We start from the raw sequence: 19,909 nt of genomic DNA on the forward strand, positions 1-19,909 counted from the left end.
CATGTTACCCCTTTTCTCTGCTCTTTTTCTCTTGTGTCTTGTGTTCAGTGTCACAGTATGCAGAATCTGCCAGTGCAGGCGCTGGCCCTGCGGCAGCTAGGCAGACTGAACTCCCTCCAGCTGCTCACACCATGCCATGCCTCTGGTCTCAGCATGTGGTGTCCGCGAACATTACACGCGCGTCAGTTGTGGGGTTCAGCCACTCCCCAGACACACCGTACAGCTATGTGGCCAAGATCATGGGACACTCGGCAGAGCTGGTCGCTCCATCACGTCCGGCTCAAGAGCACGAGAAAAAAAGGGAAGCAAAAAGCAATGCAGCAGGAGGAAGAGGAGGAGGAGGAAGATGCAGAGGCTAGTGATTATGAGGATGAGCTTCCAGATGACCCAGGCCTGCCAAAAGACTATAAAGACCATGAGAAAACTGTCCAATCTCTACGTTTCGATCTGGTTTTGAAGACCGGATTGGACATTGCACGAAAGTAAGTCAAAGAAACTGTTCATGATGTTCAGAGATTAATTCTGTTGCAAATAAGTGTTTTCAGTTCCAATTGCAGATGATACTCCATGTTTTACCTCTTAGAACCCGATTAGAGAATGGACTGATGGCTTTCATATATAATCTTTGCTTATATTGCTCTCCTTTATCTAAGGCTGTACATTTAGTTTGTGGTGTTTTGGCCAGTGGCAGTGACTAACACATGTATCTGTTTTATAGTGGTGTGGAGGAAGCTTTCTATAACCTCAAATTGAGACTGAATGGTCAGAAACTCACCAAGAAGAGCAAAATGGTGAGTCAGCACCCTCTAGTGGTATAATCAGAAAGAACATTCCTCAAAAATATCTAACACTAGCTTAACAAATTATGGATGCAATAAAAAAAAAACCTACTCTGCTTGTGGTCTTCCAATCACTTAATTCATCATGCGTACCGATTAGTATGAGCAGAAATCGCACCTTAATTTAACAGTCCATGGTCTGCTCCCTCCTACAGGTTAAAGTGGGGGATACACTGGATCTGATCCTAAATGAGGACAAGGAAATGGACACAGTCTTGCTGAAGAGAGTGATTTTAAAAAAGGTGGTTGGAGAGACAAAAGACGCAGAAAAGCAGAGAGTCATTCTAAGAAGCTGGAAACACCTACAACTTCCCAGAAAGGATGTGTACAAGCAGTAAAAACCAGTTCTGTGATGTTTTTAAGAGGTGAAAGATCAGAAAGTGGGACAAAACTGATGTTTCCTATTCCAACCATTTGATTCTGAAACTGAAGATTGAGGATTTAATTAGTTGTTTTCAATGCCCAACAAAAACTGAAGGTCCTTCTCACATTTATTCCCTTAACAGTAGTTCTCATAACTGTTTCATACTACTTGAAGATTATTTTTATTAACTTTACAGGTCACAAATGGAACACAAACACATCCTATTGTTTAGAGGCATTTTTGGTTGTATGGTTATATGTTTACTAGATTCACAAAATAACATTGTGAGATGAATCAGAATTTGGGATATCAATTGTTTTCAGATCCCTTTTTAAACTGTATTTCTTTCTTTTTTTCTTCATTATAATGGTCAAGGGTGGAATATACCAAGACTACAAATTTAATCTCGATAAACATCAAAGAAAAAAATTATCTGTCTTCCCTTGGGTATTTTTTTATCTTTTCTCTGACGATAAAAGGCTCCTAATGACCCTCACTTGTGTATCTGAAGTAAAATAAAAAGGAACATGAAACCCATCTTGGCTAGGAATTGAATTTTTATTTAAAAATATATAACATATAACCTGGTGCTATAGTTAAGTACAGATGAATAAGATTTACTTCCTGTAAGGCAGGACGTACTTCAATATGTGGATAATTAGAAAAAGCCAGTGCTGCAAAATTGCTAAAAAAAAAAAAAAAAACATTTATATATCTTCTCTGCCCTCACCCCAAACTAAAGTGACCTATTATTTTTAAAGAACTAAATGTTTAAATTTAAGTTGATTAAGGCTAACTTTAGCTTATCTATTGATTAGACATTAGAATAACATCAATCATATTTTGGCATATAAATAGTAACACTAATATTTCACTGTCATGTGATAGTGGCTTCAAACACCAACTTTCTGTCACCTACTAAACCATTTAAAGGCCATGGACGTGAACTCGACCAGCCAAACTAGACCTTGAACAAGAACAAGTTTCAGTATGCTTCAGCTTATGGACTTGTGCAAATAACAGCTATGTTGTGTAAAATATAGGAAAACAGGTCTGCACTTTGCAGGAACGTTGTCTAAGAATAAGTCACAGTGTTGTTTGATCTCTTTGCCTTCTTTAGAATGTCACATTTCTTGCGATTGGGGCGCCTGCAGCGCTCGTCAATGCTTGGCACGCATTCATAGTGCCACACTTCCTCCATTTTGTCAACTGGGTAGACAGCTTCCACGTAATGACGAATAAGTCGGAGACGCACAGGGTCCAGCTGTTTCTTGTTGCAGGCCCCAGAGTGGTTGTACTGCAGCCGTAAATTTTCCTGCGTGAAAAGTTCCGGGAAGAGACGGACGAGAAGGCGAGCAGCAAAATTTCCCACAGACAGACTCTGTTGGACAATTTCCCTTACTTCAGCATCCGTGAGCAGAAACTCAGAAGGCACTGGGAAGTCTGGGGTGCACACCGAAAGGTCCTCAAGAGGAATTTTGCAGAAGTCCTTGCTGCTTTTCTCCAGGGGTGAAGACAGGACTTCAAAGTCCTCTTTCAGACGATCTGAAGTGAGAACATTGATTTGGCCAGCAGCTAGCAGCGAGTCTTTTGGGTCAGGCTCTTGGTCAGGTGAACAGACCTTCCGTTGTTGCTGGTAAGAACGCCGTTGGTCGTTATCCCGTCGCCTACAGCGTTCATCAAGTTTGCCAACAAACTCAAGGGTCCACACACGGTCGTTCTTAGCTTGTGGGTAAAGAAGCTGGACATAATGTCGGATGAGATTGATTCGTAGGGGATCCAGCTGTTTCTTTCCTAGAGAGCCACTGCAGTTATAGTATTTTTGTGCGTTCTCGTAAGTAAAGAGCTCAGGGAACATGAGAACCAGGAGTCGAGATGCAAAGTTCCCAATTGATAAACTGCTTTCATAGTTATTCTTTAGCTGTTCCTTAGTAAGTAAATACTCCTGAGGAACATCAAAGTCTGGAGGAGGAATCTCCACTTTGTCAAAATCCACAGGCTCCAGCCATGATTTCTTCGACCTGCGATTTGGTTTTTCGTAATCGCACAGGTCACTGATCTTAACAATGGAGATGCTACCTGGAAGACGGGTGGTGTCATACATCTCTGGGTTGTCACGACTGCTGCCATTGACTGAAGCATTCTCCAGTGCTTCCTCCATTCGTTGTACGCACAACTGCAGCCAGATTTCTTCCGGGATATCAGGGAAATTGGCCTCCATGTATTTTCGTATAATTTCGAGTCTGTCTGAGTCAATGATCAGCTGTCCAATGCTGTTGTGACCCTCCGGCAACTTGCCCTCCTCAAACACCTCTGGAAAGAGTCTGTTCAGCAAAAACACAACAAGCTCCTCCGGCGACGTTAAGTCTTCAGAGTCGTCACCAGTGGCCTCGTGTTGGTCATATACTACATCTGAACTGACATTGTTGGGATGAACATAATTGTTCTCTCCAGAGTTGAGGGAAAGATTCTCATCCTGGGCATCTTCATTGATGAAATGGCAAGCATGATTCGATTCCATGTCAAACCCGACAACTATTGGAGGCTCTTTGTCACACATCTGACCACTCTCCATGTCCTTCTGAGCCCAGAAACGATTCAAGAAATCATTGATCTGCAGCAAGCACTCCGTCTGCCAGATATTTTCGTTTTTCACCAATGGGTAGCAGACTTCCACATAGTTACGTATTAGCTGAAGGTGCAATGAATCTAAAGTCCGTTTGGTTGTAAGGCTGCATGTGTTGTAGCCATGCGTGCATTCCTTAGCTGTGAAAAGTTCTGGGAACAGTTGAACAAGGAGTCTGCAGCCAAGATCTCCCGCAGTGGACGTTTGCTCCATCAGCTGGGTGAGTTCTTCACTGGTCAGCTGGTATTCAGGAGGAGGTTGAAATTCCATGACAATCTCAGAGGGTTTCATCTGCTTTTTGATGCGCGTCACTTCAAGTGAGAGCAAATCCACCTTACTGTGCAGCTGGGTCATGCTGGAATTCAGAGTGTTGAGGAGGAAGAACATCTTCTCGATGAGCGGGTAGAGGTGAGAATCCAAGGCAGCAGAAGACCCTGTGACCCCCACATTAGGCGAGGCCTTTAACATGTGATGCTTTCTAGAGTTGCCCAGTTTTTGGAAGTGGACACCATTATGGCTTTCTCTGACTCCATTGTGGGCTCCGTGCTGGTCCAGATTGGATGCAACTTTACGCTCAGAAATGCGATGTGTGATGCTGTAGAGTGGTTTCCTGTATGAAGAGATGGGAATCTGCTCCAGTGGAGATACTCTGTGACTGTGAGAACATGACCTGCTTCCATCATCTGAACTGTTGTCAAGGAGATGTTCTGCTGCCTGGAAAGTAAGTGTGAGAAGTTGCTGTTAATAGTTTGTACCAAAAGTCAGGCCAGATGTAGTCTGTTCTTTAGAAAATTATATCCCAAATACAATGTAACCAATAGAAGAATGAATGCTGTGATTGTAACAAATGTTCCTTTTCATTACAGGCATTTCATCTTACCTGTGTTGTCACCTTGACCTTCTTCCCGCTAGTGGGCTGTTCCACCTCAGGGCCTGTGTCTGTTGCTGTTCGTTTTGTAATGCGCTTAAAGAAGCTCTCCATCTTTCCCTCCGTGTTTTTAATAACATCCTCTGCATCCTTCTCAACTTTAACTTCTGGAGAAAAAGCCAATTGTTCATAACCATTGAAGAATGCTGAGAAATGCTGACAGACATCATCTCACAACTCTGTACAACTTTAATGAGACAGAACCCATTGACCTAACTTACATCTGGTATTAAGATCTGTCTCAAGTTGATCTGATCACAAATGATCAGCTGAGACATTTACAACTGGCAGTAACATGCATCTCCTGTGACCATTTATATTTTTATCTTTTTTTGATCTTTTTATTATTTACAAATGTGATGTTTTGACAATAATTAAAGCAGTTATTTTAGTTGAAGAACCTCTATAAACTGTTCAACAGAAAGTGTTTTAGGTGACCTTTGTTTCTGCATATTGATATCAGGCATACTGAACAAGTTCCTTGAAGTGTTGTGAATGTATATGTACTGTATGCGCTTTTCATGCTTTTTCACTATTATTGGCATGAAATGGCAATTGTGATCATCATATCTACTTATCGAGTGAAATGGCTCCTCAAACAAGAAAAATGTAGGGCGGTTCTTGATTATGACGTGCACAGATGAATCATTTATAATAAACACTGAAACATTCTGTTAAAATAGGAATGGTTGATTTCATGGTGAATTTAAAGTCACATGTAACCTGCCAGCAAGTTTAGAAAGCTTGTTTTTGGGCAGTGGTTGATTTTACAGGTAAGCATTTCCCTTAAAAAATCAATGTCATGCCTTTTTGACAACATTTGATGTTCTACCTCTCTTAAATGTTATTGTTTATACCTGTACTTATTGCTGATTTCCATTTCAAGTGATTTAGTCACCCGGGATCCTAATTGCAAGTTCAATACAACGTCTCCATTTGATGCTAAGGTGAGTCAGTTCATTTCACGTGATAGTTTGATTTGGACTGTGTTTATTTTGATGTGATGCATGTTACCAGACAGAGATATTATGATGTTTAATGAAAGCTCACTAAAGGCAAAGAAAGATGAGAATGATTTTAGTGTGAATCGTTATTTACATACTTTTATCAGGCACTTGTCCGTCTGCATTAACCATGCACACAGAAGAGCTCATGTCCTGGGAAAAGACACACAAGACCCATGACTGATTACTATTATCTGATAGTCACACATCTAATCTGACCACATACATTTATTATGCATTTCTCCCTTACACTTGTCAGTCATATGGAATGAAAGCTTAGAAATATCTGACTGCTAAATTGACCAAATCTTTATTTATAATAATTTGTTTTAAAAAGAGGAAGCACTTGGCCTGATGAAACTCAGTCAGTATTACAAATGACTGGTCACAAATGTAATGGCAAGCGTGTGAAGATTATGATGCGGGTAAAACTTTATTCTCGGAGTGCATTCTCTCTTCGGTGAAGTTCTGCGAGATTGTTTTTCTATTTGTTTTTCATGTCTTGCACCGTGAAGTCAGAGCACCGGAGAGGCGCTGCTTCACCGTACCGACCCCAGTCCACCGGCTCCACTTCCTCATTCTTCCAGTGGAAACCCCACGGATCGGTACAACAGCGGAGACAGACGGACAAGCGGCTCCCTGTTGCGTTCCTTCTGTGGACTGCATATGTCATAAGAAAATAACGTACTCTTTATGTTTTTTTTGCTATAATACGGAGTGCTGCCCTTCTCTCGTGTTTCCCCTCCCTCCCCCGTGCGCAACTCTCCCTCTTGCGTGACACGGCAAGAAAAACATCCACCGATGAGTTTTCGCTCCGTCTCCCGCAACACGGCGCGCATAAACTACCTGCGCAGCGGAAATCAAACTCACCTTTTCGACTCCGGGCAGCTGTGTGCAGGTTAGGAGGCAATAGCCATGGTCACGTCTTTAAATCCAGTGGATTTGTCCACGGGTAACTGTTGTCCGTGTTTCTCTCCGCTGCTTTTTTTTTCTCTCTCTCTCTCTAGTCAGTGCCCTCTCGCGTGACGTGACGGTACTGTGTCATTTCCGCACGGCTGTGTTTGCTGTGGGATTTTGCCAGCCCACCCCACGTGAATCCATGAGCTGGTGTGCCGTGGCAGAGAAACGCGCGGAGTGCGCGCTGTGGCATGGGAATCTCGTGACACACTAGTCATTTCAAGAGGCCCCTCGAGTCGCGCGCCTGAGTTCCACTAGGGTAAAATCACCGCGTCATATCTCGTGACCATGCAAACCTACATAACAGTGTACAGTTGAAATTGTTTTAGAAAACTTGTAATAACCATATATATATATATATATATATATATATATATATATATATATATATATATATATATATATATATATATATATATATAGCCTAATGCATAAATGTGAGATATGCAGTGTATTATTTATTTTAATAATTTTATGTTTATAGTGCATTCTGTTGTTTCATTCTAAAACGTTATTGATTTGAAGGGGGTACGGTTAAATAAATGACCACTGAAAAAAATGATACTTTGGATTAACTTAAAAAAATTGATGTAAGAAAAACCAAACGATAGGCTACCACGAATTGTTTGGATGTACTTTGTTCTCACAGGTTTTGCATTTAATAATATTTGGTTAAAAAAAAGTAATTTACTAAATCTTCGTGGATTATTGACTCGATGTACAAGTTGCCTATTTTCTATTATTATTATTATTATTATTATTATTATTATTATTATTATTATTACTTTATTACACTAAATGTTGTCCAAAAATTATTTATCTGTAAATTGTACATTTCAAAACGTTGTTTTAACATTAAATGAAACAAAGTGATAAAGTAGTAGTAGGCTCTGCATTTTCCATACTAATCGCCAAAGCATTATATTTAACCTAATGCATGGTTCTGTATAGTTTCCCATCAACTAAAATAGTAACCTGGATTAAGATTAGCACTTTTTAAAGGAAAACTATGCAAGTTGTTTGGGTAATATAGGGTACGTGTGCTCACTTTTAATTGATGTATAAGTCTAAATTGCTTTCTGTTCTCTTTTATGATCATGGTATCTGGAAAAAACATTATTAAACTTCATCAGCATATAAAAAGGCTAAACTTCATATTCTTGTCCATGATAGTTACAACTAGCCAACAACATATTAACATAATTGAACTAACTGCAACAGTGTCAGCGCTTTTATGTTTACTGCCAGTTTTTACCAATGAACTGCCGTCTAGTGGATATGACAAAGTACTGCAGGGCAAAGATGCGTACTGTATTGTGAAATGTTTTGCTGTCAAATTAATAATCTGTTATAGTTTTTAAATTTTGCCATTATTTTAATTAACAACATGTATTATTTTATTATTATTATTATTGCTGAAGGTAAATCACGCCAATGAAGTCATTTGAAATTGAAAAATAAAACCCATATATATTTATATAAACTACAAGGAGGAGACCTGCAGAGTTTTGTTCCCTGCTCCAGCACACATACCATGTAGTTATCAAATAAGCCTGGAGTACTTGATTAGTTGGATCAGGTGTGTTTAAATAGGGTTGAAGTTAAACTCTGCAGGGCTGCGGCACCTCCAGGAACTGAGTTTGGCACCTCTAACCTCTAAACTATGTCTCAGACACTCATCAGCGGCACCCGATGTGGCCAATGTCCCGTAACGCGCATTAGTAATGTCTGTATTAGTGATGTCTGCATTTATTCACGGAGCACCGTGGCACTTTGAGATGTGGGTGTGATGAGGCGCCGGTCATTATTCAGGTAATGTAGGCTGTTTGATCCATCACGCGCTCATGCGATGACGCTCGAGCCTCTGTTCTATGGGACGCGCGCGCAGTGAACGGGGGAGTCTCGCTGCTCGTTAAAGACTCATTTAAACATGCGCTCATCTCATTTTTTATCTCATGAGAGAAAGGAATTGCATCCGTCAAAATGAGAGAGGATATTTTAGTGCATTTGTGCTCAAAAAAACAAAAACAACAACAAAAACCCCGCGTACTAAAGACATTTCAAACGCCTCCAGTGGACTAATTCAAAAGACTCTTAAATCCATTTTCATGTATTCTTTCCTCCAAACTAAAACTCTAATACAATCATAATTGTTTTAATAATAACGCTGTTGGATAAACACGCAAGGAAAATACAACTGATAGACATAATTGAACTGCTTTGCAATTAATTGCTTTTCATATCCACTAAAATGCTTTAAAAATTATTTAAGTCTGTAAGCACACGTGACAAAATGCATGTGTCACATGCAAAACAAAAGCGCTTCATATTGGCCTAATTTGAATATACAAAGACCTAAAACACCGATATTAAAATTTTTAGTTTCAATACACGGAGACCAAATAGGTGACTGATCTCGGATGAGCCTCCTCCTGTCCTAAAATAACTCACACAGACCCACATAAAGGTGCTGGAGAGTCGCCTGTCTGTGGAATAAATGAGTGTTGTAGGCTAATAGCTTTGAGCTTTGCTGAAGTGGAGCTGCTACACATGTCTGGCTTGCTCTACCTGTGCGAATCCAGCCACCATGTCATCAGAGGATCGGATTGCCACGAAGAGCCAAACCGCAAAAATCATTTCCATGCGCAAAAACAGAGACAGGATCAGATTACCAGGGTGATGATACTGACGGCAATAAACTCACATTCAGTCTGTGTGTAGGCTATGTCTGACCCCCATAACCCAAACACACAAAAACATTTTTTTTTAATGAATGTCCATAATACAAGCTATAGGCTAGTAGTACATTTTCTAAATAACTAAAATAAGACTTAAACAGTAAATACTGGCGCTATCAAAACTGTATGTTTGAGCATTCTGACCAGTGACACTTGCTGAACCAATAGCGTGATTTCGGGGCGGGACTATCGGTTTGTGCGACCAATGGCAGATGGGAAGAGTTTGGGGAAACCTGTTTGGATACAATCCCTGTTTTTATGCTTTCTTATGAATTGGGCTACAATGTTACAGCGGGTTAAAGGTTTGACATATTGCATAAATTATATTTGACGAAATACTTGTTTGAATTATTTTGCTCTCACTAGTTTATATTCTACTAGTGATAAAACGTATAACTAGTGGGGAGCTTGTGTGCAGAAATGTATGAAAAGGACCAAGAAGAAGAAGAGATACATCAGAACAAGATCTTAAAGCTCTAAATAGATGTCAATCTTTGGGCAAGATTATTTTATTTATGAAAATAGACTGTTTATATATAACTTTTTGTATGTAATGCATAACAGCAGATTATGCAGATCTAGCAACCCTGCTAGTGGAGTACAAATTTCACCTCAGTTAAAAAAAAAAAAACCAATAAAAATACCTTGAAGGAATCTGAGAGGTGTCTACCAGTTCAACAAAACAAGTAGGCTACAGCAGTGTTGCCGAGGGAGTATTCCAAAAAGCAGGTTATGTGACATACCCTGGTATGTTTGAGGATAAGTGAGCAGATAACCTCAGCTTTCGGTTCCAAAATCGGAGGTTACTTTCAGGGTATGTAAGTAACCATAGTAACTTGCTCTCTGAAGATAACCTGTTCTGGAGCAGGTTCTGTTCCAGGGTTAGTTCACTTCAGCTCAAGTGTGATCTACTGACAAGCCTTCAGTGGGCGTGACAGATAGCGCACATCATTATATAATATTATTACAATATGTAATATAGCCTATTATATATATATATATATATATATATATATTTGTATTTGTATGATATGTTAATGATGAAGCGTTAATATAAGTAATAAATAAGGTAATATATTATTCTAATATGGTTATTAAATTTATTTTATTGGCATATATAACAGTTATCTGTTTATATTATAAAACACTACGACGAGGTAATGTTTCATTTATTATATTTATTTATTTATTACATTTTATATTATCATCTCACACATGGATCGGCATTTTCTATAATGTCTAAATCCTAAATCAAAATATATATCTGATATGTGTTAATATATAATTAGCATCAAACAGTTTAACTTAAACAGATTAAACTGAAAAAAAAAAAATGATTGCACAACCATCAATAAGGTGGCGATATGCACTAAGCATGTAAACGACCACTGAACAAAAGAAGAAGAAAGAAACAGCATGGCGCGCTTTTTCTTAGCATCCGTTTCCATAGTGATTCGTCGCTCTGTTGAGAATATCTTGAGTCTTAACCAGGAACATACTCTGAATGAACTTACTCCCGGATGCATTTTTGGAACCACATACCTTGAGTAAGCAAGGTTTGGGATTAATCAACCGAAAGTTCAGGGTTTAGCTGACGGTAAGTTAACCGTGCTTTCTGGAATACACCCCAGGTCTGCTTAAGTGACTTCGGGCTTGTTTTTCCCCCAGAAGATCCTTAGATTTGGACAGTCTTTGGCTGTGCTTTTTTTTTTCTTTCTTTTTTTTTTTGAGCATAATTTCATAATACAATTGCTTATTTGTGCTTATTAGTGGTTGCCTCTCATAGAACATATGATGACTTAATCATAATTTTGTGTGTGACAATGTTTCTGTCTGTTCCCACAAACTGACTAGAACTTTTTTTTACCAGTCTATTTTGACATCTTTAGTAATTTGACTGCAGCATCTTTATGACACTACAAGTTGCTTTTGATGTAACTGTAAGAGTTTTCTTAAATAATACAATAATTATATATAAAAAAACAGGTGTCTTATGTTTTGGGCTTAGTTTTCCAGACTGGATCGCTTATTTTGGGCTTGTTTTTCAGGCCAGGGGCCTGTTTCATAAAACAATTTTACCAAATAAGCCAGGCTTATTTCAGCTAGTCTGACTTATTTTGAACCAAATCAGCTGACAATAAATTAGACTAACTGAAATAAGCCTGGCTTATTTTGTAAACTTTTTTTATGAAACAGGCTCCAGGTCACTGAAAGACAAACTTAGCCAGCAATGATCAACTAACCAAAATTACCAGAAAATTCAATAATACATTGACTTCTTCCAGTCTGTGAAGTGTTAGCTATGACTGATTAAAATGAGGCAAACTTCCACACGGTTAATTAAATTGTGATTTGAATGAGGTATAGAGACCCAAAACCCACAAAAGATCGAAAGACCTCTCATGACTTAGTATGATATTTGAATCTATGATAAAGAATTCAGATCACAGTGACTCTAATAATAAAGTCTGAACAAACTCTGATCAGGGCAAGACAGCGCAAGAGTTTGCCTCTGACAGGAGATGTTGTGTCAGGAAGAGCTGCTTGTTCTTTGTTTCCATCTTCATAGGTTTTCACGGGGAGTTTTCTCAGGTCTGCTTGAGGCCAAAATGAATTTTTCATGTATGTCCAGAGGGCTGTCCTGCTCTTACCGAGCAAACTTAGTGTAATATCCTGCCAACATATCTGAGGCCAGAGAAAGACATGGTAGGAACTCTGAGCTAGTGTTCCTGCATGCATGTTCTTCCCTTTCTGTCCTTCAAGCAATTCAAGTGTGTGTGTGTGTGTGTGGCCCGGTGGCTGTCGGTGGTGACCATCACTCCCCTACGCCCCACTTCACACCATAATTGTCCTCCCCGTGGTCACCCGGGAAACCGCAGGCTGCCCAGGCTGGCGCCAGTCCTCTCGCTGAGCTGATCAATACTGCAGCATTTCCTGCCCATTCACTCAGGTCACACACTCACCTCATTAATAATTACTGCCAACACTGCTGCTGGAGCACCCCGGGCACCCACAACACACACACGCAGTCATCGGTTTTCAGACAAACATTTTGGTTAATGCCACCCCCTATAATACCAATGAGTTTCTCTATGCTCACAAATCAACTTGCAATGATATCAATAATGTTTGTTTGTCTTCTTTGAAGCAGTGTATAGAAATACTGACCTCCGTTAAATATCACAGGGAATCATAGAAATTATAGAATAAAGAGAGACATTGAGTTTTTTTTTTTTTCAAAAAGGATATCTATTTTTTTTTTAAAGATAAAGCTGATTTGGTGACTAAATGCATAGAGTGTGTATGAGTCTGGTAAACTCGACTGTGTGCGAAACTCATCAGTTCCATATAAAAATCATCATCTGTAGAGCAGGTCAGAACCACAAACACTCCAAAGTAAGTCCTCTTAAAACAGCACCCAAAGAAATCATGATCAAACTCCAGGCAGGCTCAGTTTCAGCATTAATCAACTGCATCAAACGGAATTGGATTCATATATATACATCCAGATTGAATCCACCTTCAGAACTTGGTGAGCGCGTAGGCCATGTTTTCCAGTGCCGACCGAGCTTCTGATGGTGGGAAGCACTTCATGGCCTCCAAGGCCTTGTTGCTGTGGTAACTGCACAGGTCAAGCCCCTGGCTCACGCCTCTTTCCATCTTTATCAGGCCCCAGAGCTGCAGAGCACGCAAGAATGAGGAGAAATTTTAATATCACTCCATCAAACTGATGAAACTGATATAGGAAACATAATATTCTTATGAACCAAATTTAGAGGCAAGGAACTATTTGAAACAAGCAATTTCTACAGATTCACAGGATTTGCTTGCAAAACAAATGATACTAACTCTTTATAAAAAGGTACAAATGTAAGCATTATCTAATGCGTTTGGTATCACAAAATAACAATAAATACTTTTACAGTATTTGTTAATCTTGGTTAAATGTTAATTTCTACATACAATAATACATTTTTAATATTTTAAAACACAAATTTATGTTAACGTAGTATGTATGAACAAATTAACTGAGCAATAGTACATTTATAAATTAACATTAATAAGTGGTGTAAAAATGTTGTTCAGTGTTAGTTCATGATCCATAATGCCAACTAATGTTAACAAATATAATGTTTAATTAAAAAGAATACACTAATATTAAAAAGTTTGGGGTCAGAAAGATATTTTAATGTTTTTAATGCTGCTTCATATTTTTTTTGAAAATTATTAGGCATTTTTTAAAATTCTATTATGAATAGAAAGTTTAAAATAACATTTTTTTATGATTTTGTTTTGAACAATGTAAGTAATGTACTGTAAGTTAGGTCTTCAAAATCAGTGATCAATTTAATGCATCCTTATTGAAAAAAGTATTAATTTTTTTCAGTTAAATCTTATGGGGAGTAAACTTTTGAATAGTAGTGTATATTATCAATATATTATTAAAAAATATATGATCAACAGTCATAAATAGCATACCAAAATACCACAATAATAAATAAACATAATATATTATTAAACATATAAATAATTATTAAATGAAAACCCAGAATATTCCACTCTCCCTCACTTAAATGGTCTTGTAGTCCTCTGCTGTCACATACAAACATGTTTTGCTGGAGGCCATTTTGCCAAATGAATTCTGGGATGTGTTGTGCTAAGAAGCCCTTGGGGGCCTGGAGTTAAAAACAGCAGAAGAGACCTGCATTCACTAATGTGAGCGAGAGAAAGCCAAAGAGAGTGAGATGGAGAGAGACGTGGATGTGGGAAGGTAGATGATGATTACATTAACTGGTTACTCTGATTTCTCACTGATGTTTGCATAGCCACAGTTTTCTGTGTATATACTAAAAAATATACAAAAAAACTGTAACTTTAATATACTAAAAAAAACCCAGAGACACATTTACACCAAAAACAAACCAGACAGTGAATACTGGAGAGATTAATGTCGCATTTATGTGCTGATAACAGAGATATGTGATGTGTGTGTGTGTTTGTGGGTGTGATGTGTCTGTCTACGTCCTGTTGAAGGAGAATCTTGTGTGATGTTGCTGTCAAACCGTCTCTCTGTCTCCTCTACAAATAAACCCGCCATTCTATCCCCTAATATCCTGTTTCTACGGCGACCCGAGCTGCTTGTGCCCTCCTCCTCTTCCTGCCCCCTCCCCACAACCTCTACTTGTCTCCCCTTCTTTCATTCTGTCTTTCTTCACCTTCTGACTTTTGAAATCAAATTTCTGAACTTGCTATCAGTTACAGAACAAACACCTCCTATCGGCTCACCAAGGGCTGTAACCACCAATATTCACAGCACTGGTCAATCAATGTAGGTTTTACTTAACTTTTACTATAATATGCCTCAGATTCAATTATTATTATTTATTTATTTTTTATTTTATTTTTGCATTTTTAGACTTTCATCAAGATATAGTTTAGTATGTTTATTAAGTTCTTTTCCTGGGGACTGTTGGTTGTCGCAATAATAATCAATTTTAGGTTTACCATCTTACAAAAATATATACTTGAATAAGCATGAACATCTTCAACTTGATTCTTTTTTTATTCATCATATATTAATGAACTTCTCTTTCTGTTTGTTTGTAAACATTCACACACATGCTTGGACCCTGGGAATGATTGGATGAGTGACTCCTGGGGAATGGATTTGTATCATAACTCTATGAATGTTTCATCAGAAAGATTGTGGCTGAAATCATTGATTAGTGGTTGGAATAGGAGGATTGATTTCTCTTGAATTCAATATACAATCTTACTTATTCATTGGCTGAGTGAAAATAATCAGTTGATTTAGTCGCTTTTACAGTGAAACCCATGAACACAAGTTCTCTGAATAAGAAGACACTAAAATGAGGCACCTGTTACTTTGTTTTCCCTCTCCGTTAATCAAAAAAAGTCACTTACCTTCGTGTAATCAATCTGTCTAGCCATATTCTGGACCTGAAAATGAAGAGAAAAAAAATGTGAATCCAGAGAACATCATGCTGACACAATGAAACCTGAACCGTAATGGTGTTTTGCCACCAGTCATGAGGCTAAAATTTGATTGAATCACTTCAATTAATGATAAATACTGTCTGCTCAGAATATCAAACATAATACAATAAACTTGCCTAACTGTCTGCTAGCTGCCTTGAGACATCACATAACTCATATGATTTTTTGCATCAATGTAATGTGAATAAATATATTAAAATGGGAAAATATTTATGCATTGTGGTTGTATACACTACCATTCAAAAGTTTGTGTGAATCTGTGTTGAGAGACTGTATTTATTTAATCAAATAAACAAAAATAAATAAATAACCCATTTCTAATAAACATAATTCAAACAAATATAATAAATAATTCATTTGTTTGCATTGGCAAAACTGTATTTTCAGCATCAATTTAATGCGTCCTTTCTGAATAAAACAATTAATTTATTAAAACAAAAACAAACAAAAAATTTACTAACCTCAAACTTTTGACAGTTAGTATATGTTGTTTAGCCTATTAGTTTATGCTGATTTTTAATTTTAATTGATTTATTTTATTTTATTTTTTTTACATTTTGTAGTGATTCACCAGGTTATTTTACAGAGAGGGTATGAATGAAGTATCACACAGTCTTCAGACTTGGTTGTCTGGTACCTGTTTTAGCTGGTGCCGCCATCTCTCAGGTCCTACGATCTGTCTGTGGAAGACTACTGGAGCCGAGTCCAAACTAAACACAGCTGGTTCTGACCCACTCTTCACGAACAGCTGTAGATCAGAGTTTAGCTACAAAGACACACACATATATCCATGAATTTTATGAAATGAGCTTTCTATACAAAGAGAAAACAGGAGAATGTAACTCAAGAGAAACAGCTTGTGCCTGCAACACATGTGTGTGACTGTGCGTACTCACCTTGTGTCCCAGAGCGAGGTGTTTTCCGTACTGAAAAGCCCAATTCTGAGCCTCGGTATCATGTCTGGCCAGCTTCATCGCTGCTTGACAACTCTTGGCAAGCAAAGCACCATGGGACAGGAATGTTTGGTCTTCCCAGGATGCAACTGTTAGACTGCTCTCCTTCAGAATACAGAAAAACTTAATTTATAACATTAATGTGTTATAAATACTGGGATGTACACTACTGTTTAAAAGTTTGGGGTCAGTAACATTTCTTTCTTTGAAAGAAATATTTTAAATAAGCAAAGATGCAATCAATTGATCAAAAGTGACAGTATATACATTTATAATGTAAATATAAATATAACTGTAATCAACCAATAATAATATTATAAGATATTAATCAATAATAAGAAATGTGTCTTCAGTAATGAAAATTCAGCTTTGCCATCACAGAAATAAATTACATGGTAAAACATATAGACGTTATTAGATTATTTTAAATTGTAATATTTCACAAATTTACTGTTTTTACTGTATTTCTATCAAATAAATGTGATCTTGGTGAGCACAAGAGACTACTTACAAAAACATTTAAAAAAAAAAAAGAAATTAAAAAAAAAAAGCTTACCTATCTCAATTTTTTTAACAGTATTGTTTAACAAGATTTGGGGAACTAGGATAGATCATAAAACAAATCTCCAAAACACTTCCATAAGAAAACATTTAGAAACACTGAGTTCAATTCCTAAACAAGCAGAATGTTGCTGGAAACTTTAAGGCTGCCACACTAAACAAAAGAGAGTAAACTACAAAATGTTTGTATGGCAGTGGGGGGTAACTGGAGGAGGGAAGGTGATGCAAACGTCTGCTCGGAAACGTCTCCTCTAAAAAGGGTAAAAGAAACTTGAATCTCTCTCCCTCCCTTGTTGCATTTCTCTCACATAAACATGGCCTTCTCCATCTCTTTTTCTCCTCCTCTCCTCAAATAGGAAACTTTGTCATTCATTATTTACTGTGAGTTGTTTGCAGATGGTTTTAGTCAGCCTGTGTTACGCTCTGTTTGGAGATGTTTCACTTGTCCAGTCTTAGATCTGTTTTGAAAGCTTTGAATATGAAACATTAAACACTAAAAAGATACCTCTGGTACTCGTTTTTAAATAATTTATGAGGAAAATAAAACTTAATCTTAGCAATGACACATATTACATCTCATACATGGCACATGTTTATTAAAATAATAAACCAGAGAGGTCGTGCCTTACAGTAATTTACATATGGCTTTGATTGTTTAAATATCATCACTTTTATACATGAAGGTACAATCTGACTATAGAAATATGTTTGCTCAGATGTCACTGAAAATTCCAGTTATTTTTTTTATTGTCAATATAGTTTGTTTTCCATAGAATGCCACTGGTGGTTATATGTGGCAAGTGCAGTGGGCTGACCGTCATACCTCTGCAGAAGTGGAGCTCTCGTGATAGATTCCTTGCATCACATCTCCGATTGCACTGGAGATCAGCTCCACCACCTATAACAAACATTATAACATTATACTGTAACACTTAGGCTAGCAAAATATTTTCCACATAAATCGAGCCTCTGCGAATAAGAGTCTTGATTATGCATCAGCCCCATCTGCTCTGAAATTAGTATTTATTAGGAGATGAGCTGTTTGGGAATATGGGAAGACTTTTTTCCAGTCCACTCAGTCTAAAAGAGCATCTGAGGGACGGACAGATAGAATAACCAGCACTTCAGTTATTAAACAGATGGCCAGTCAAAACAGTGCAATGTCCAGAGGATACAGACCTTAATGAGGACTCTGACATCTGCACAAGCCTTATTGATTCAGTTTCTCTCTTTAACACACACAACCACAGAACTCTACTCCCAGCACAAAAAAATACTAAAACCTACTGTACAGAAAATCGACTGATAGTTGAGTTTTGATTGGACTAATCTTTTGAACTACATGTAAATGCAAAATACACACATAAATATAGCAGGTTATATTTTATTCAGTCTCATGTTGTTGTACCGTATGACTGACTGACTTCTGTGGAACACAAAACAAGTCATTTTGAAGAATTATACTCGCTCTGATAAGAAAACCAATCCTAAAGGATCTCAACATACATTTTCTCATAAAATTCCAACATAAAGCAAAACTTGATCTTTTAAATTGTAAAATATTAGCTATTAAATAGCTTTTTTTTTATTAAATAGCTATTAAAATATAAGGTGTAATTACTATAATCAGGATGGATATATATACACACACACACACACACACACACACACACACACGCACACACCCAGACAGACACACAAACACTTAATTGTTTAAATAATAAAGAAAAAAGAATCATATAAAATAATATAATATAAAAAAGCAACATCATAAAACAATTTCCACAATCAGAGACCAATAAAGTTGTTAAATGTGTTATATTTTTTAACAATTATAAAGACAAATACTTTGTAAACACATGCACCAGCTCTCCTTAACACATTTTTAGAAGTTCATGAGAGAAGTAGCAATTGTAAATGAATCGTTCTTTTAAATTCACATCATTTCAATTATTCAGTCAATCCAGTTCACAAATAAATCTGAACGATTTGTTTACGAATCAGACTAGTCCAGACAGGTTAACAGCTGACTAAGATTATTAGTGAACAACTTAAATTTTAGTTGTACGAATTCAAAAGTTATATGAAATAGTTTGATAATGTTTTTGCATCTTTGAAAGCTTAAAAGCATTATTCCCCAAACACTATAATTAAAAAGAGACAATTCTATTCTGTTAATTTCTTCAAAATGACTTCTTTTGTGTTCCACTGAATTTTTTGGGTGAATTATTGCTTTAAAGTCCTCTGGATCTTGTAGTAACTATAGTGCTACTGAGGGGGGCGCTACACCGTTACATCTACTCCACAACAGTCAGCTGGACTCAGTCACTCACAGCTCCTTCTTTCATTCAATCACATGCTTTCCCATCCCTTCCATCCATCGACTTAGCCTACATTCTCCACCTCTTTTTCACCCTTCATCATTCTTTTTCCTCCTTTCCCAAAAGGCCGGCCAGTTGAATCATAAGACCACAGGCAGAATCTCCAGGGAACTAGACTAGCGGAGGCCTTTTTTCTAGACACTCAGCTATTCCTCATATTTAATATTATGTTACTCCTCTCCATTCCCCAAACTTTCTCTCTCAAACTTTGTTTTTCTCACTCTTTCCTTCTCTCTTTTTCTCTCTGCCCTCTGAGTAACCAGATCTTTGAGGAAACAGTGAGGAACTTGACTCCTCTGCCCAGAGCCCAGAGAAGACAGAGAGCCCCTATAGTGCAGCCAGATGTGCGGCTTCACACACTCCACACAGAGAAATTAAAGCGTGCACGTGTGTGTGTGTGTGTGTGTGTGTTTGAACTGTGTGTTTGTGTACATTTATGTCTTTTGTGAGTTCGCATGTGTGTGTGTGTGTGTCTGTGTGTGAAGTGGGGGGGCTTTTTTTGGAAAGTATCAGATAAGCTGCCCTCCCTCCGTCTCGTCT

At 37.7% G+C, this 19,909-nt stretch overlaps 3 protein-coding genes across 4 annotated transcripts in view; 1 reads left to right on the top strand and 2 right to left on the bottom strand.

Annotated features, from left to right (window-relative positions):
• Positions 1–36: 36 nt before the first annotated feature.
• On the bottom strand, positions 37–6,787 carry LOC109100739 (BEN domain-containing protein 3-like). 2 transcript variants are annotated; one of them, XM_019114172.2, is made up of 4 exons: positions 6,632–6,787; positions 5,860–5,914; positions 4,710–4,864; positions 37–4,543 (listed from the first exon to the last, which is right to left on the bottom strand). In XM_019114172.2, the coding sequence occupies exons 2-4, from the start codon at positions 5,909–5,911 to the stop codon at positions 2,279–2,281; spliced, it is 2,472 nt and encodes an 823-aa protein (XP_018969717.2). In that variant the 5' UTR covers positions 5,912–5,914; positions 6,632–6,787; the 3' UTR covers positions 37–2,278. The 2 variants fall into 2 exon arrangements, with proteins under 2 accessions (XP_018969717.2, XP_042625109.1); XM_042769175.1 differs by lacking the exon at positions 5,860–5,914 and having other exon boundaries at positions 6,632–6,776.
• On the top strand, positions 58–1,740 carry LOC122147263 (mitochondrial transcription rescue factor 1-like). The gene is made up of 3 exons (XM_042769176.1): positions 58–482; positions 719–791; positions 995–1,740. The coding sequence occupies exons 1-3, from the start codon at positions 58–60 to the stop codon at positions 1,175–1,177; spliced, it is 681 nt and encodes a 226-aa protein (XP_042625110.1). The 3' UTR covers positions 1,178–1,740.
• Positions 6,788–10,900: 4,113 nt separating the features above from the next.
• Positions 10,901–19,909, bottom strand: part of LOC109101105 (all trans-polyprenyl-diphosphate synthase PDSS2-like) — a 28,088-nt gene continuing 19,079 nt past the window's right edge. The window contains exons 4-8 of the mRNA XM_042769177.1: positions 17,812–17,886; positions 16,371–16,532; positions 16,112–16,240; positions 15,382–15,417; positions 10,901–13,134 (exon numbers count right to left, since the gene is read on the bottom strand). Coding sequence (XP_042625111.1) covers positions 12,979–13,134; positions 15,382–15,417; positions 16,112–16,240; positions 16,371–16,532; positions 17,812–17,886 — 558 coding nt within the window. The 3' untranslated portion in view covers positions 10,901–12,978. The remainder of the gene's footprint in view (positions 13,135–15,381; positions 15,418–16,111; positions 16,241–16,370; positions 16,533–17,811; positions 17,887–19,909) is intronic.

The sequence above is a fragment of the Cyprinus carpio genome, chromosome A13 (assembly GCF_018340385.1).
Source record: "Cyprinus carpio isolate SPL01 chromosome A13, ASM1834038v1, whole genome shotgun sequence".
Classification (NCBI taxonomy): Eukaryota; Metazoa; Chordata; class Actinopteri; order Cypriniformes; family Cyprinidae; genus Cyprinus; species Cyprinus carpio.

Bases quoted from the DNA above. Each gene is read 5' to 3' on its own strand.
- LOC122147263 (XM_042769176.1), top strand. From the start codon at position 58: ATGCAGAATCTGCCAGTGCAGGCGCTGGCCCTGCGGCAGCTAGGCAGA. The intron at 483-718 runs GTAAGTCAAAGA...TCTGTTTTATAG, and splicing joins GGATTGGACATTGCACGAAA to TGGTGTGGAGGAAGCTTTCT. The intron at 792-994 runs GTGAGTCAGCAC...TCCCTCCTACAG, and splicing joins TCACCAAGAAGAGCAAAATG to GTTAAAGTGGGGGATACACT.
- LOC109100739 (XM_019114172.2), bottom strand. From the start codon at position 5,911: ATGAGCTCTTCTGTGTGCATGGTTAATGCAGACGGACAAGTGCCTGAT. The intron at 4,865-5,859 runs GTATGTAAATAA...CTTTTTCTCCAG, and splicing joins CGGACAAGTGCCTGATAAAA to AAGTTAAAGTTGAGAAGGAT. The intron at 4,544-4,709 runs GTAAGATGAAAT...CTTACTTTCCAG, and splicing joins AGGTCAAGGTGACAACACAG to GCAGCAGAACATCTCCTTGA.